The sequence below is a fragment of the Rhea americana genome, unplaced genomic scaffold (genome assembly GCF_003343005.1).
Source record: "Rhea americana isolate MKP2758 unplaced genomic scaffold, rheAme1 scaffold_169, whole genome shotgun sequence".
NCBI lineage: Eukaryota > Metazoa > Chordata > Aves > Rheiformes > Rheidae > Rhea > Rhea americana.
This window is the reverse complement of record NW_028185805.1, coordinates 360770-379285: the sequence shown is the minus strand read 5'-3', so window position 1 is coordinate 379285 and position 18516 is coordinate 360770. Positions and strand designations below refer to the sequence as shown.

General features: G+C 36.3%; 1 protein-coding gene across 2 annotated transcripts in view; it reads right to left on the bottom strand.

Annotated features, from left to right (window-relative positions):
- Positions 1 to 18516, bottom strand: part of PDE10A (phosphodiesterase 10A) — a 186140-nt gene that overhangs the window by 89055 nt on the left and 78569 nt on the right. For both annotated transcript variants that reach the window (XM_085300770.1, XM_085300771.1), the window contains exon 2: positions 10807 to 10935. In XM_085300770.1, the coding sequence (XP_085156896.1) occupies positions 10807 to 10935 (129 nt within the window). The remainder of the gene's footprint in view (positions 1 to 10806; positions 10936 to 18516) is intronic.

Here is an 18516-nt window from a genome sequence, read left to right as displayed (position 1 = left end):
CTAAGTTTTCTCTACTAACAGGGCAGCTCAGTTTGTTAAAACACTCAAATGTCTTTGAAACATCAGCCTGTTCACAACACTACAGAGCAGTAATTTTTCTACTCAGTAACGGATAGTTTAGAATGTATTGAAGATAAGGATTTACAACCAAGTTCGGAGGATTCTTCAGTTCAGTAAGACAGACAGCAGTAGATGCTTAGGTATTGCCAATTTCCTGAACAAAACTATTCTTCATATGCAGTATCCTTTTAGCCAAAGTTACAGAGGTCTCATCTTCAGGTGTGCTTTAGGAGCAAAACAACAAAGTCTTTGTATCATCAGTTCAATGAAAAACATCACTGTGTTTTCCTGCAGCATTTCTCTTTGCTGTAAGAAATTCCACATTTTTCTCTGGAAAAGTTAGTTCTACTTTTGCATAAACCTAGGCTTTCCTAGTAGAATTTATGAACTGGACTGGAGCTGTGGGATTTCTTTCAGTCTACATGGATGTCAGTATTTGGAACAGAACATACGTTTTGTGCAAACACTAAAAAGAAAATTTTTAAGATTCAAGATGCCAAACGAAAGAACACTTAATTACATATGATCTCTCTTACAACAAATCAGATGTATTTTCAAAACAGAGGTTGACAGGAAAATAAGATTACTGGAAGGTCAGAGCTGAAATTCAGTATTGTTCTCCAGTTTCTGATCTGTTTCCTTGAAGGAAACGCAAGAGTTACAAATATCGTTTTCACTGAATCTTACTCCAGGTTTTGATCCTGGAGATGATCTACAAACATTTTCAAAAACAAAGCACTGTCTGAGTCAGGCAAAAACCCCAAAGCTCTGTGGGGCACTGGCACAATGAAGAGACTTCTGCCCTCTCTTTACTTGATTCTCCTTATGGAAATGTGTCCTTGTCACTTCCCACAGCAGTGGTTTTCCTTATCCCTCTGAGAACTACAGATGATGCCTCAAGGACAGGAAGCAGTAACAACAGGAGTCCTTATTAAAGATTCTGAGATTAAAGTTTCTAAGAGGTAAAAGTGGAGCCAGAACTCAAAGGCTATTAAAGAAAGCTTGCCATGAATCAGAAGGCCCCTGACTGCCTGGATCTGAGACAAAGCTCATCTAACTGCTGTGCAAAAAAGCGCTTCAGATAATGTCTCTTATCTTCTGCACCCTTTAAGAAAACCCACCTTCAGATTGAGCATTGATAGTCATATATCAAACCATGTCTGAGCGATTTGGACGTATCAGAAGAGAACCACCTTAAAAACCCAGGGAATTTGTTCCATCATTGTGATACATAAAAAGAGGTGAAATATGCTCATATGAAAACCTACTAAGACTGGGAAGTGGTGAAAGGAAATTAAGGAACACTGGACTTCATTCTGCTTATGGTGTCAAAGGGCAACTAAGGTACAAATATGACAAGCTGATGCTACTAGCTGAAAAGCAGGTATACACATAAAAATGATTTTCTCTGAGTGAGTCTGTAAACAGTTTGCAGAAGAGAGAGAGACAAAAGCTGAACCAAGACACTCTGAGTTGAGAAAGCTTCCAGAGTAAACACTGTATTATTTTAAATGAGCTGTTCCTTTATATTTTAAGATGCATCACAAAAGTACAGAGGAGCAAGTATAATGACACAACCAGCAACATACATTTATTCAAGATTTTGTGCACACATTTATTAAGAATGAAGAACAGCTAAGTACCTTTTTATCCTTTAAGTACAGATTCATAAGTTTCTTCAAATTTTTTAAAAATCACTTGATTTCTGCCCCCATATCAGAAGGGCCAATCTTGGCAACATGTCAATGAATCTCTCTATGAGGAAACATACAGTTGTAGTACATATTCCAAAAGTCAAGTTTATCTTTGCTCTAACCTTAAGGACTTAATTGTGGAATATAAAATTGCCATCATGGGCCACTGGTCCCTTCATCAGTGCACAGCTCTGAAAATGGCTAGTAAAAGATGCTATAGAAGACTATGTCAGAAGACAGTATTTCTGACATTTAATACATTTCCAGTACTGTGTCATCTATTTTCAATGGAAAATGTCAAACATTTTAAAGAGACTAAACTGTTTTGCTAGACGTGGTCAAACTGTGTTGATTCATAATTTCACAATTGCTATTTATTAGTGCAACTATGCATTTTGATGGAAAAAGTGTAATTTGAAAAAAGGCTTGTAAGAGGTTTTTGCTAGATTATATGCTACCATTTTCATTGCACTTGGTGTACACAGTTGGCTGCTACAGTGAGTGCTCTGAACATTCAAACATATCAGATTTACTGTCATTTATGACTATTCATAAGCAAAGCTTTTTGAGGAAGACAAGCATGTTGGCAAAGGGGAGGATAACTTATCATTCTATAAAGATGTTTTTGGCTGCAGAGCAGTTGGAAAGTACAATCCAATAATAGTGCATGCCTGTAAAAATATACTACCACCTGTAGAACTTTTTTCTTTTTTTTCTTTTTTTTTTTTAAGAAAAGTAACAGACAATAAGGAAAGTGCAGTTTATTCCTAGTGCACATTTACAGGCTATTTACATGATATATCATGGAATACATTCATGATGAGTCAGAAAGTGTCACAGTGATGTGGTTTCTTTGGTGATTCAAGACAAAAATAACATATTCTGTGTAATTTAAAGATTTCAAGTGAAGTAACCTCCTCCTGTCCTGAACAGGAATTCACTGTGTGGGTCACGACAACTCTAATCAAAAAATGTGGGTCACTGTGTAGTTACAAGCTTTAACAGTTGTTTTGATAAATCTCCACAAATGTTCTGCAGTAAATCTAAAATCACTTCCCTGCAAGTCTCCAGGGAAAAAAAAAAAAAAAAAGAAAAAAAAGAAAAAGCAGCTCTCATATTACTATAGGAACACATGGTGTTCTACGTGAAAATATTTCACGTGAAAATATTTCAGTGTTTACAATGAACCCATTTGAACTGAATTTATGTAACCATATAGTCAAAGTCAAACTATGCCCCTTTCCCCCCTCAATCACCCAAATCTAGTGCTTACTGACAAACCAATTACTATAAAGCCTTCAAGAACTTGCACACATTCCTTCTCACACACCTATTACTGATTTGTGTCTTATTTTCCTAACCTTTGTTCCCTATCAACTCAATCACCTCCTTCCTTTTCATTCCACATACTTATTTCATGGCAAATCAAACAAAACTGTAGCATTTTGGCATGAAGACCATGCATCTTGTAAAACAGCTCACTTTATTATCCAAACAACTAAGTAAGCACATAAAACATTCTACCTTTGCAGTATAAAAGTCATTCTATTGCTCTATGTTACTCAGCATTTTCAACTGGATAAAGATAAGTCAGTTCTCTACTTTCGCAAACAAAGTAAGATTCACAAACTTCACTTCTAAATATCTCTGCATAATGCAGTTTGGAAGGAAGAATAAAATTGTTTTGCTCAATACCACAGCTAAGCAATATGATCCTGGCTAATGAATTTTTTCTAGAGGTCGTGAAAGATGCCTTAATGTTATAATTGAATGGCCACTGGCAGATTATCTAGAAAGATCAAAAAACAGAGTGTTGTAATATAAAAGACAATTTATTTTTCAGTATATTCCAGGTATACTGGAAATTAAAACCAGATGTAGAAAAATTAGCAGATAAAAATTAGTTTTGAGTAATCTTTGCCTCTGAAGTCAAGTTCACCTGGCACAAATCACATCTGTGAAGCTAAACGCTTCCCCTCTTTCCTCTGAAGCAGGGTGCTGCACCCTAACTACCTCTTAGGAGTAGTCCCAGGCAAGTGCTACTTCTCCAACCAAGCCCAAATATTGTTTTGGGAGAGTGCAAATTGGCATGGTCAAAACCACGCCAAGGCTGCAAACAGTTAACCAGGGACTAGCAGTGTTCAAGCCCAGTCTCCAGCCTTATTTCTCTGGCCTAGCCCGAATTAGTTAATACAGCTGAAAAAGAGATGCCGGGGAAAAAATCAGACATTAGCGCTTAGCAACAGATAGACAGTTCAGCCAAACAGAACCAAATAGGAAACATCATTAAGTCACTGTGGAAATTTGTGGTGAATTTGAACTTCAGACACTCTGTACAGGTACTATCACCTTCTCAAGATGCATAGAAGAGGAAAGATGATCAGCTGTACAGAATTCTGTAATCTCCAGTTAGGAAAAGGTCAGAAAAATAAGCAAGAAAGGGAGTGTTTTTTAAAAAAAAACTTAGATCTTTTAGTTGATACAACAAGCTAACAGGCTGTTAGAACACCCAAGGGGGGCAATGAAGTAATTGAGTAGCAGGATGTGAGGACTGCAGGAACCACTTTGCCAGTGGAGAATATGCATGGATAAAGGCACTATGAGTTTAATCTTATTCAGTTAGACAATCACACTATTCATCTATTTTCCCAGATAATTTATGATTATAAAAATCCCTCTCAGACTACTGATAACTTTCTCCATTGCCCAGGCATTCATACTCCTTGTTTCCTATTTTTACCAACTTGGTAATCCACAGCAGGACTGCTTCTCCAACACTTTAATCTTTGACTATCTTTGGAGAAAGATTTTCTCACAGCATTTTTTTTTTTTTTAATATTTTGAAATGAGTACACAGTTTGAACCAAATAACTTCCATTCATATGCTTTAATGCCTTGTTTATCCCAAAGTTTTCTACATTAACACTTGTACATAGGGATTAAAAAGTTACTTTCCTCATAAAAGTTAATGACTATGCTTTTATTTATTGCTTTCTTAGCTTACAAACCATGGGAATGTTCATACTCCATTTTAACGCAGGTAGAATAGGTTAGCTTACATCACAATAAATCACTATGAGTAAAAAAAAATGTCAGCTACATGAGAATACAGTCCCCACCCATACGATCAAAATAGAGCTTCTCTATCAGTAAGAGATTGTTTTTGCTTGCTTTGTTTTCACTCTAAAGCCAAAAAAGATCCTGTATAAAAGAAGGAAACATTCTGAAAACAAAGTAGTAGGGCGAGACTATGCGATGGAGTACTGTCCTGAACAGGAAGAAAATGGTTTTATATTGCATTCAGTATTAATGAACCCATTATTGGTATTTTTGCTACTCTTCCCACATTTTATAAAAGTTACTGATAAAATAAAAAGGTTCAAAAAGTAAACTGAAATGATGAGAAATCTGGGAAACCTTCTTCTCAGTAAGATGCTAGAAGAAGCTCCATGCCCTAATTCACCTGAAAAATTGAGACATAATAAGATCACAGTCTATACGGTTTCTAATATAGCTAGCAGATATAGGCAGAAAAATGATACAGCGAAGCAAAGTTTATAAGAGAAGCAATATTTTTGAGTGGACAAAAAAATGAATCATTTTCTGGCATAAAACCTCTTATTGAAGTCTGACATAAACACAAAAAACATCAGGTTAAGTACAATGCTGAGAATAATTTCTCTGGATATAATCTGATTAACATAATTAGATAGTTCAGAGAGAACTCAGACCAAGCAAGTGACATCTGCTTCCTAAACCCAAGCATTTCATCACTAGAGGATTTATCCTCTGGCAAGCCTATGACCTTTCAAACAATTCTAAGTATGCAGGAGATGTCCAGAAACAGATCTAACAAAGAATGAAATCAGTAACTGCTTCATCATCACGACATATACTGAACAAAAAGCCATGATCATCACTCAAGACCTCAGTACTACCCAAGACAACACTGCCCAAGATTTCTACACTATTAACCTATTCACTCAGTTTCTGACCTCTCTGATCTACATATCCTTTCCACTACCTTTTCTCTCCCCTAAAACAAAATGACAACGCAATAGAGAATCAGAGAAACTTTTTCTTTCCACTAATTCCATCTCAGTATTTTCACAACCAAGATGAATCACTTCTAACCTGCCTCTCTCTTGATCAACTCAAAGAAAACAATACAAAAAAAACCACTGAACTAAGAACAGGAAAGAAGACTTACTGATAAAATTATTTTTAAAAGTAACGGTAGCGCTCTCTAAAAACAGTCTTCTTGGGAATCAGCTCCAAAACTACTCTGTGTCTGTGATGGATTATGACATTTTCATCATCTGAACTAAAACTGCATTCCCACAGATTAGTGCCACAGTTTCAAAAACTGCCATTGCTTCATCTGTCTACCTATGAAATACTGATATGCCAAGATAAACTTTCTAGAGACTATGATCAACATGAAAAATGGCAACTGGTGAGCTACTACATACATACGGTTGATCTGCAGGTTTTTACTTCCACAGAAGTAGGAACTACACAAAATACAGCACGTAGTCAAGCCTTAAGATGTTACTGTAACTCTTCTGAGAAAAACATTCATAATATCCATCTTACAAAGCTAAAGACAATTTCTATCAAGCTGGATAGTCTCAGGAAAATAGTGCCTTTGAGCACAGGAACAGCAGACCACTACACCATCTAGCYCAATATCTATCTCCAAATACTGACCATTAGCAGACACTACGGGGCAAGGAAAAACAGGAAAAATAATTATGCCACCTCTATTGAGGGGAATGGGACTGGAGGATTCATCCTTAAATATGAAACGAAATAGTTTATTTAGATGAAAATATTTCAATTAATGCATCAAAATGTGTAACAGTAGGCTTTGGTAATAAGAAGCACTAAGAGCTACTACTCTAGTATCAGTGTGGCAAGCAACATACTATCCAAATCACTCCCACATTCGCTCTTCCATTTTAGTAAGCATTCATACTTGCTTGGTTATCACAGTAACATAAGCACAGCAGGGCTGCATCAGGATGAAACAGAATGCTTGCAGCATCAATGAAATATTAAGATAGACTATAAATCAAGGAGATCATTAAACATGCTGCCATGTCATTTCCTTYTGCCTAGGTTGGAAAGATGTCAGAACCACAGCAAGGTGTGGAGCATTACCACTAGAGTCACACTGCCCAGCTTCTGAATATCCTTCTACTTTATTTGGGAAGTGTTGCATTATGCTATAGAACAATAATTTATTAGTTAGTGTGGAACTGCACTGCTTTCAAAAATTAATAAATACAACATAGGCTCTATCTTCCCACTTTGAATTCTGAGAGCAAGCTGACATATTTTTAGCATACATACATTCTTCCTGCTAACATTCTCCTCCTATGTTGGATCACAGTTTTGTTTTGTTTTGTTTTCCATAATGCAGCTTAGGACAATTTATCTTCTAGTACCAGCCTTAAAGGATTAGCACACAAGTTCTCACTCTGTATAGAAGAGTCTCAGAGTCTTTTACCACAGATACCATTCCTTCAGCGCCTTCTCTAGTACAGGAAAACGGGTATGTCTAGAGACTACAGAAAGTGTCAGGCTTAAATGAACTAGCTCAGCCACCAGAACTGAAACCTGCAGCTTGGCATAGACTATACAACAAGAAGAAGGTTTAACTAACCCACACAGAGCTCTGTTCTCTCTATTCTCAATTAGCTCACTAAAAGCTTTCAAAGGTATCACTGAAGTATAGCATGGTCTCTTAGGTAGAGCCAAAGGAACGTGTGGGTGAGAGTTTTTCTGCAGACATCTTTTCTCCAGAAGCCTACTAAATCTTCTACCAAATGGGAGCTACAGTAATTTTCAAGATTATTAAAATGAATTTATCCAGGTGTAACAATGCCTCCAGTCTTTCGCCAAATTGAAAGCTATACAATGCATCAAATCTGAGTGCAATCTTTGCCCACTTTTAGGGCAAAGGAAAAGGAAAGGAGAAGTAAAAGAGTAAACAACTAAATGGCTGACCTTAAAAAAAAAAAAAAAAAAAAAGCACCTAATCAGGGCTTAATCTGAATTCTGAACAAACCATGTGGAGCTGTCATATTTGCTTCACAAGAAACAACACAAGAATGAAACATTCATGATAAAATCATGCATTTAAATGACTCAGGAAGAATCATACTCTATAATGCAGTCATCCAGACCGCTTACAGTAATTACATACAAGTTGCAATGAGTACGCCCCGATTTATTGTGTAATGATATATAAAAAGGAAAAAAAGTGCACGTTCACAAATGCCCTTTAACTGAAGCAACCAAATACACTGATTAATTATCTGCAGCGTATTAACAAAAGCATATCTGTTTAATAGCACTTAACACAGAGTTACAGGGTGGGGGGGGAACAGAAAAACAGAAAAGGGAAAAAAAATCAGGGTTCTTAAATGAATATATGTAAAATTGTTTTAAAAGTCCCTGCATGTATCTGTTTAAACAATTCATATAAGAAAACAGTCAGGGTTTCTAAAGTAGTATTCATTTGGCCATGTTAAATATTTTCTCTTCTTGCTTGAATATGCAGCAGATTACAGTATGGTTTACAATTAAACATGAATGACACAATGAAATATGCCTATTACATGCTATTTACATTCTGTAAATGGAATATTAATAGAGTTGCAATACCTTGGACTCATCTTAAGATGATCAATTATACTGTTTTTCAAAGCAAGTATTGGTGTCACTTTATCTTCTGTGTCTAGATGCAATTCCTACACTACTAGAGTCAGTCCACTCTAACTCCCCTGTCACAGAAAAGCATGACTACCTTTGTAGTCAGCCCTTTCAGCCATAAAACTTTGCTAAAATCCTTTTCCAGCTCCAATAGAGCAAGACAACAGTATCTAGGAAACTGAAGGAGCTCTTAGCTTGGGGAGTATGGAGTCCATCCCCACCAGCACCCTATAACCCTCAGAAAAACTTTCCCTTGCACTCTCTCCCTCCCTGTACTAAGCACATGTCACACATGCTAGCACTGACTTTGGCCCCACTGAACCCAGAGGAGGAAGCATACATGAGAACAGGAGGAACACAGTAGAAGTAGATTTTACCTACATTAGAGCCCTTGAGGAGTTGGAGGGGGAAGGGGAAATACCCACCACCTAAAAATCTTGAAGACCACCACTGAGGGAAGTGGTATCTTGGCTCTCGCAGAGCAAGAGGAAATACATGCAGTTCTCTATGCAGAAATTCTCTATGTCGTAAGAGTTTGTCCTTTCAGTCTATATGTACATGTCATAATAAAAACATGAAAGATAACTGTGAAAAATCAATATTATTAAGGTAAAAGGCATGCATCTGGCTTGCAATCAACGTGCACAGTCTTTCCCTATTGTTGTGGAAGTGAAGCTTTGAATAGTGTAATTAAGATTCAACTTTGTAAACGTTTTTGAGAGAAATTTGTATCTAGCAGAACTTAAAACTTCTATTACTTTATGGCTCTTGCTACAGTCATCGGTTACCTTTGCTTGAATGATATGGAAGAGGACAAATGGAAGTCTTGTTTGTTATATGAGCACTCTAGCTAAGCATCCAGAAAAGAAAGGATCTTTGTCTGGTAGATGAACTTTCAAGTCCAATTAAAAAAATCTCCTTCTACCAAGACGTACTGCTAATGAATGTTCAAAGCATAGCTTAAAATGGCAACATACTGTATCTTGTTGGTTTAAGTTACACCAGTACCCCAAATTCGATGATATACACAAAGGCACTTTTTAGTGCTATTATGTTTGTATGAAGATATTTTTCTGATCTATGAACTTCATAAAACATCCTGTAAGTCTGCAATACATTAAGTATGGACTAGATCTCAGACTAGAAAGAGTCTTGCCTAAGTAAATCATGATCTCAACATTCAAAATTTAAAACTCATTTGTTAATTTATAATAAACAGCTGCTCAGAAATGCTGTGAGCAACAATAAAAAGCCTGGCTGTGTTTTTATTTATGCATGCATTTTATTAGTAGGGTTCAAAAACTATTCAATGAATACCCAATATCAGCAGTGTTCTCTCCCTTTTCATGCAGCTTTTCTTCAGCATACAAAAGAACCCCCAAAACAACAACAAAAAAAGAACACACAACTATCCAACCCACAACCCCAGAAGCCTATAATCCCAGGTAGATTCACCATCATCCTGTCATGGGCCACTTTCAAAGTAATGTTTGTTGTGCTAGATATAAATCTGATACATGTATCCCATGGTATTTTGGGATATAAAATGCTGTTATATCTCGGACATTGCCATATTTACTGACTTCCTCTCTGTTCAGTACTTTGGATTTTAGAAAAAAAGATCAATGTAAAGTAAGACTAACTCAGTGAATTTCAGTCACCGAAAAATTTTGGTTCATTTAAGCTCAAATCAGACATTCCAGTTTATGTTCATGCTAATGAAATTCAGACAAACTACTCTGGCTGCAGGCCCACTGACTTCTGGCTGAAGAGTACACACAGCTGGATGCCTGTAAATCGGGCAGGACAGAATTTCTGCATATAGGTTAATGACTATTCTGCGTCATCAACATATAAGAGTACTGACACTAAGCCAAAGATCTCAAAACAGCACACCCTGCCTGACTGGTAACCTTCTAATAAAAACAAAGCCTATTTTTCTGTCTGTATCACATGGCATCATGTGAAGATTAACAAAACAGACTGCACTAAAGCAAGAGCAATAGAGGGAAAATTAACTCTCTATCGATTTACCACTACTTATGCTTATAGCTACATGTTCATTTTAATCCATCATAGATCCATGCCGACATCAAAACAATCACTTCCATCTTCTCTTGCTTGTTCTCACCACCACAATTAGGCTGGCAGAAGGATTTTGACAGATACAAAGTGAACTGGATAAATTATGCAGCAAGTTCCTTTTCTACAAAAACTGCATTGTGTCAAACTAAAATATTTTGTTATGGGTGTATGGGTGTGTATATATATATATATATATATATATATATATATATGTATATATATTTAATTACAAACAGTAAGAACTTACCCTCCTGTCTGTTATTTTTCCTTTTTAGCCATTTTTCCACAGTTTCTGCACTTACACTTTCTGACACAAATTCATCCAGTACCTGGGGGTGGAGAGAAAGATAGGCCTTCACTTTCTCATCGGTTARACCTGCAAAAGAGAATATTAATTAATTATACTATTGATATTATAATCCCCATATGAAATTATGCAGAGACCCTAGTGTTTATCAGTGTCCTATTGTTTAACATGCTGATTGAATATACATCTGTTTAAACTCCTCAGAAGGAATAGTATCCAATCAAAAAAAAGGAGATGTCATATAAGAAGCAGTAGAGATAAAACATATCCATGTAAGATATTGTGTACAGAAAGTCTGCTGTGGGACTCCACAACTTTTCTGGGAGAAGTGGACAGGAAGAATTTATGATTTAAAACAAAAACAGAAAACGGGTAAGGAGCTTTGACAGGAAACAGAGGATGCAGAAGCAATGCCAAAAAAATAAAAATAAATAAAATAAAATAAGAGCCTCCAAAGTACCTGAAGCAAGAAAGGTCTCCACACGCATTTTTTCCTAAGTGACTTGAGGTTGCAACAAACAAGAAATAAAAAGCCACTTGCAATTTTTTTTTTCAGTGAAATCAGAACGCAGTTTAAAAAAATTAAAGAAGCAAACAACTAGCTGTGTGGGCTTAGGTTGTACATAACAGTAACAGAAAACAACTAACATGTATTTGCAATGTTAGACGCTTCCGATGAAAAATAGCCAGTATTTCAGTTTTTGCCATTCTTACTTATTTGCAAGATATGCAAAAGGATGCATCAGATTGGGTGGGAGGAGATAAAAGAAAGTAAGCAGCAAATTCAGTATTCTCACTGCAAGCAGCAGCAAAAGTAACAAAAACTATTACATAACATCAAAATCAGGTGCAAATCTTAAAAATGATTTATATCATTTTAGAAACAGCGTATTCACACACCAGCTTCCATTATTTAGTAACTCAATTATCAAAAAAAAAAAAAAAAATTTTAAGGCCTTTACAATATTTGCAATAAGAAGAAAGCTCTAGTACACACTGCAAATAATGAAGCAAAATTCAAGATCTCAAAACCCCGGTATAAACATAAATGAGTTCCTAATTTCATAAAATTACAAACTTAACATATGGTTCAAAAATGCACTGAACCAAACCCACAAGCCTCAGGAACATTAAAGTATCCGTACGCAAGTTTTTCAATGGAGAATAGGAAACAAGTGCAACTGTCCTGAGGGAGTGCGAGTCACATTTTCAGAAAGGAAGCATACACTGAATGCTGAAGTGCTGATTAACTCCGAGGGCAGCAAGAGTAACAATTGCTGCAGTGATCCTAAATACTCCTTTGCTTCCAGTTGTGTGCATATAAACCTAACAGTTTCAGTACAGCTGTAAACTCACCACAGAAAGCAGATCAGGAGTCAGCGCTACAGAAACTTTCCCCCAAACACCACTGAGCTCTTTTAGAGAACATTCATGCTATAAAATAACATAAATTCTCCTATTATGCTTAGCACAGTATCAGAATATGCTGAAAGCAACTACAGTTTATTTAAATGCTAGTATGAAATTGCAACCTTTAAGCTGTCTTACAAGTTTCAGTATGAAAACATTTGAGGTAGTAACACCAAAACACAAACCCAGGACTACTGCCCGCACAGCACTTGTCCCCCGCAGACTGCCCCAACTCACTCGCTTGCCCACTATCGCCAGCTGCCCTCACCAGGCCTCGCCAGTCCAAACCAGATTTAAATACAGTCCTCTTAATGGAAGTAGGTTGCAGCTCCTGGCGGATATCAGAGTCTCCAATATCAACTTTCCCTCATTCAGGCTGAAATTTCCAGATCTCGATCATTTCAGTTACAGAACTAACTGAGCATCCTGATTTTCATTAGTGAAGAAAAGGGTTCCCTCCCCCTTGCCAAAATCAGCAAGAGCAGGGGATGATCAAGTGGAAAAAAACCAAACACATCTACTTCGAATGTCTAGCCTTAGACAATAGTTTGTAAATGTAGATCACAATCCATCTATAAAGAAAGACACTTTCCACATGAATGAAAAATGTATTTCCTGCCAACACAGATTATTATCCCACATAGTGAAAAATTAGACTAATACAGTCTTGTAATTTGCTAGACTAAGAAAAATATAGTATTCAGACATATTAAGTTTTTCTAACTAAACAGTAATAAAATTTGAAAAGAAAAGAATCATTCAAAGTGACTGTAAGGTTTTTGTAGATTCATCTGAGTTAAGCATCAGGAAGTCATCAAAATTTATCTGCTTTTTAAGTTTTGGATAAAAAATGTTTGATACAGATTTGTCACCAAGATTCCCTTTAGACTACAAAGGAAAAACAACCCATTTTTTTCTTCTACAAAAACTAGTTAACTGTCTACAAGGTTTGAGTTGTGTTTTAAATGAATATAACTTTCTTTTATGTGCAGTCTATTTATTGACTTCAACTGAAGTATTTATTTGATTCAAACTTTTACAGGACATGTTCTTTGCAGCACAGATGGCAAAAAACAGTAAATTGTCARTTTTGGAACTAAGACTTCAGTCTACATGTCACCAGTTCAATTTATGTCTCAGATATCCTGCAATTTCAGCAACCTGAAGGTGAAAGCTCTGCTTTAACCTAATATGGAAAAGTGATTCATTGAACTGATAAAAGAAATCCTACAATAATCTTTAAAGCACCCTCCTTTATTTCACTAAAGGCATCTGTGCAAATGCGCTTTTTCAATCTCAAGTTTTTAGATGAGAGTGAGAAGAACAGGATTTAAAAATACACTTACAAAGTTAAAACAAATAATATAATATTCTACATAGAATGAAACAGATTTATCTATCCTCCTCATCTTTGGTCTACTTGATAGAAAAACACATACAACATCCAGACAAACACACACACGCACACACCAAATACACTATAACTTCACAAAATATAGCCTTAATAAAATGTAACATAAATAGAATAAAAAAGTAGTTCTTTAATATGAGCTCAAACATTTTGTGCTATGTTAAGGCAAAAGAGTGTTGTAAAGAAGCTCAACTATAAAGGTGTTATACAGCTGTGCATAAACAATTATTTCATGGCATTTATACAGCCCTCCATATTATGAAATTTTTTATAATAAAGCCTGCAATGAAAGCGTATGTTAAATGATGGACAAAGTTGGTCTCTATTTCCAAGTTCTGAAAACTTGCAGTACATACGTTTTCTATTTAAAATATCACCTTCTTTTTCCAATTTTTATAGTCTTTTAATTCTGAAATATGCAAGAAAATGCATTTCAGAATTAAAAGGCAACAATTAACAACATTTGAATAAAAAGGAACATACTACTTATATCCAAACTCATGAACCAGAAGCTTTTCATGCCAATCAGGTACCATTTATAGAAATTACAAAAACAACTTCCCCCCTTCTCCAGGAACATTCCCCTCACMCCCCCCCCAACCTCCACACACACAGGATAATGGTGGCTATCTCATTTTCTATTAATATTGTAAAGTAACGGTTAGTATGGTAAAGTATCTAGGACAACAAACTTTTCCACATATATCTGCATTAGAAGTATATCTCCACTGCTCCTTTCTTCTCGCCTGTACCCAAAAAGCGTAACAGATATTAAATTAACAATTTATTAGCCAGAAATGTAATTTCCTGCTCACTGGGAAGACCTCATCCACCAAACGCCAACCCCCTCTACACAACGGGAAGCCTCCCGCTGACTTCAGCGCTGCCAGGCCTTCTCCTGTTTTGTTAATCAGTTCTGGCAAGAGCACAAATACACGTATCAACATTACCTGACACGACAAAGGGGAGCAACTTATACATTCAGAAGTGCGTAACAGATTTATACATCTTCTCACAAGTAGTCCAAAGAACAGGTCCCCTCATTTCTTCTCATATCTGGTGAGGTAGCAAAGACTCACAGTCTTGTTTCCTTCAAGGCCCCAGTGCATTGCTCAGTATTTTTGCCAGATTGAGTCTCCTTTCCTGGAAACAAACCTGCCCTCTGACAGAGCTGTGGTAGTATCGAGAGGGACTAGCACACTCAGGCGGGCTGAACTCTGGCCAACAGCTTCGCATGCACCAGGCCAGCTAACACACACAGATTGGAATGACTTTCATTCTTCAGGGAATTAAAGAAAGAATCTCGTATTTTTGTCACCTGACCATTCATTCCATTTGTGCATCACCGTTTGCTTTCCTGATTCATATATATCCTGTCTAATTAAAAAATACACACAACCTTTCTTCCTCGTATTATTTTTTTTAGGGATAAACCTAGGTTTMAATGCTAGTATCTTTTTGGCACAACCTGCACTGCTACACGCACATTACCTATTTGTTCTGGATTTGGGATTAAATAATAAAAATTGTAATAAAAATATAATACAAAAGGATACATGCGTATCAGATAAGCACTTCCTTTTTTCATTTCCCTCAGAACAAACTGTAGGCAAAGCAAATGCTCTGACTGCCCTGAGTTTGTGCTAGGTCAGCAGCTCCCAGCTTCCTGCCCAGCACATTTGTTTGGGTTCCCTTTGTAGAGCTCAACTCCAAATGTTCACTTTGGTCATGCTATCTAGTTTATAAAGCTAACTCATATGCACGGAAAACATTAATCAAGGTTTGCTTCACTTTTGTTTTTTCCATTTCTTGGCTGCAGCTATCTTAACAGTAACTGGAAACACAACTTGTCTACGAATGACAGGTTTTATGCAAATGTTTCTCATTATTGTGCTTTATGTATCATTTAGAATAACTTGTTTTTATTAGAGCAGGATGATATAAAATTGGCAAAACTCCACAAAGCAGAAAGACCGCCCAAGAGGCAATGCCTCCATCAGCAAAAGACATTTTTATTGCTAAATTAAAATAATCTTTCTCATAGGAGATTTGTTCTGTGATTTTAAGAGTGGTAAGGGAGAATCAAATGACAGAAAAGAAACAGTTTTACTTACTTCTAATGTTTTTATAAACTGATTTATCTTGGTCACATTAGGTGCATTCTACCAAATAAACAGTAGTCATATAGGTATTTTTCCACTTTGCATATGTAGGCTTGAGTTCATCTAATTTGGCACACTTCATGTCAATCTCCCAGATCATTGAGGGTTTGGTTTTTTTATTATTTGTTTCAATAATATCCTTGGCCTTAGGTGTGGCAGGTATGGGAGGTTTTTTTTTTTTTTTTAATTCAGAAGCCTTATCATCTCTTTATAATTCATAAAGGTTTTCTTTTTCATGTCAGAAACATGTATACTTGACAGCTGAACTGTGTGTGGAGTTCTTCCTCTTTTTATGTTGTAAACTGACTACAGAAAATGTTAGCATTGCTACTGAATATTGCAATCCAGTAATTCAAGATAATACAGAGCCAAACATTTGTGATAAATTAGTCACAGAACCAGACTCTCTCTTCAGTGGCCCTGTGACTATTACTTAAAAAACATGGCTTCAGTTTCATTAAAGAGAAAGGAATAATGAATCTTTTACCTGAGGATAATTATAAGTCCAGTAAAGCTATTTAAAGAGGAATAGCTTTTCACACAGATTCTGAACTGCCACATGAAAACATTATTCCTTCATTCTATCAGGCTACCAGAACTAAAGCATTCAAACTTCAATAGTATAACTAAGATCTGGCTCTTTTTGCTAGTATTTATACTAAAAGTCAAATGAAAACATCCCACCCCATCCATCATTAACAACTTCTAATATGTCTGTATTTCTGTATTCTGTATCTCCTGTAAAGCCATTAGAGTACAGTAAACTACTGGGTTAGTGAAAAGCCAGTCTTTTCCAAAGCCTGGATTCTTCCTTTCACCTCCCAGCTTGCATTTTATTTACGCCAGCATTTCACTGGTGATAATGGCAGGTGGAACCTAAAACAGATTAACTAAGTTCACCATGGAATGTCCCCCTGTCCAGTATAAGCACGTCAGCAGTTTCACAAGTCACAATCTGTCATACTTTACATACTGCCAATAATGATGAGAGAAAATTAGGGAACTTACGTTGCAGCCCAGCATCATTTCACTGCAAGATTAGCAGGTCTTCCATTCAGTACAGCTGTTTTCAAAATTGCCTTCTCTTTAAATCAATCAGATGAGAGAGAAACACTCACACCTACCTACATTATACTAATTCCCAAAATGAACCAACTGCATCAGCCACAGGATGTTATCGCCAGTAAGAATGTGTGCACAGCAGAATCCTTTTCTAATATTAAAAAATGCGGTCAGCTCACACCTCTACCAACTTTATTACACCAGTGAACATTTCTGATGTAAACCTGGCCTTCCAAAGTTACAAACTAAATTTGACACAGTGACAGCATGGAAATGCTCCAGTCAATGTTCCAAGCAACAGTTTGCCCGCAGCTTTGGACATGAAAACAATGTTACCACAACCTCAGCCTTTAAGCTAGCTTTAGTTTTTTACTTTTACAGAATCTAACAAGAACGATCTTTTTAACCTAGCTAAAGAAATCAGGCATCAAATACTCTCTGAGAAAACTTGAAGTTTGTATTTCATAAGGAGTTCCAGACCTCAAAATAGAGAGCAAAATCCTCCTCTATTGCACAGCTGAAAGTACAGGAATTTTTCAAGAAGCCTGAAGTGAATGAAGAGAATTTCCAAATGAAGAGTGCATTACTCCCAAGTCTGAATAACCAATAAAGAATAAAGCAAGATGGCTTATGCAAAAAGGAAAATTAATGTAATAAATGTATTCATATTCTTTCTGTTGATAAACACAACATTCGTAATTTCTATGTTAGGGTTTAGGAGAGACAAGCACTGTAAACACTGTCATCACAGTCATATACTGCAGTCCTCTCAAGATGCCAGTGAAATACTCTTTAGAAAATAACTGGATATTGACCTTTTTAACTATCTGGTACAAAACATGATTACTTCTAGCTGAAATAAGAAACCTTTTTGTGTAGGTGTGACAAAGCACATCTGACTCAGTACTTTATAAACTCTCCTTATAGACTTAAATTCTAATGGCACTCCAAGGCTACATTATAGGTTTGCCTACACCAGTAAACTGAACATGTCTAGGTCTACTCACTGAGCTGAAACCAAGTGACATCGTATATCCATACTATCAAACACTCTTGACCTCCAACAAGGAAGACGAGGGAAAACTGAAAAGGGGATGCATGCAAACTGCCTGCTGGGAATCATTCCTRGCCTGACCCTACTCCAAAGCAAGCCCCAGGAACTGTCTGGGACATCACCGGTTGGCTTTGACCAACCTAGTACCAGGAATCATTCTAACATTTGAACAGCATAGACTAAAAAAAAAAAAAATCCAGTACGTGAAAATACTCCTTGACATTATTTATTACCCCAGCTGTAGTCCAGTTAGATTTAAAAAATATACTAAGAAACAAGATTTCCTTCGAATATAAAACATTAGTAATTACTCGATTTCTTTGAGCCAGCCTCCAAAAGTCTTCCCTTTTTGGAAATTTTAGTAAAAACAAAATCACCTGAAAATTGTATTTCTACTCTCAGCTTTTTTTCTGACACATAAAATATTTAGAAGTCTTCTTAGATACAAGGTAGCCTGTGTAGCATTGAATTGATTAATGGCTTTAGTCTCTGATTCTTACACCATGCCATGAACTCTTGCATGACACTGTCCTCTGTGAATAGCTTCACTG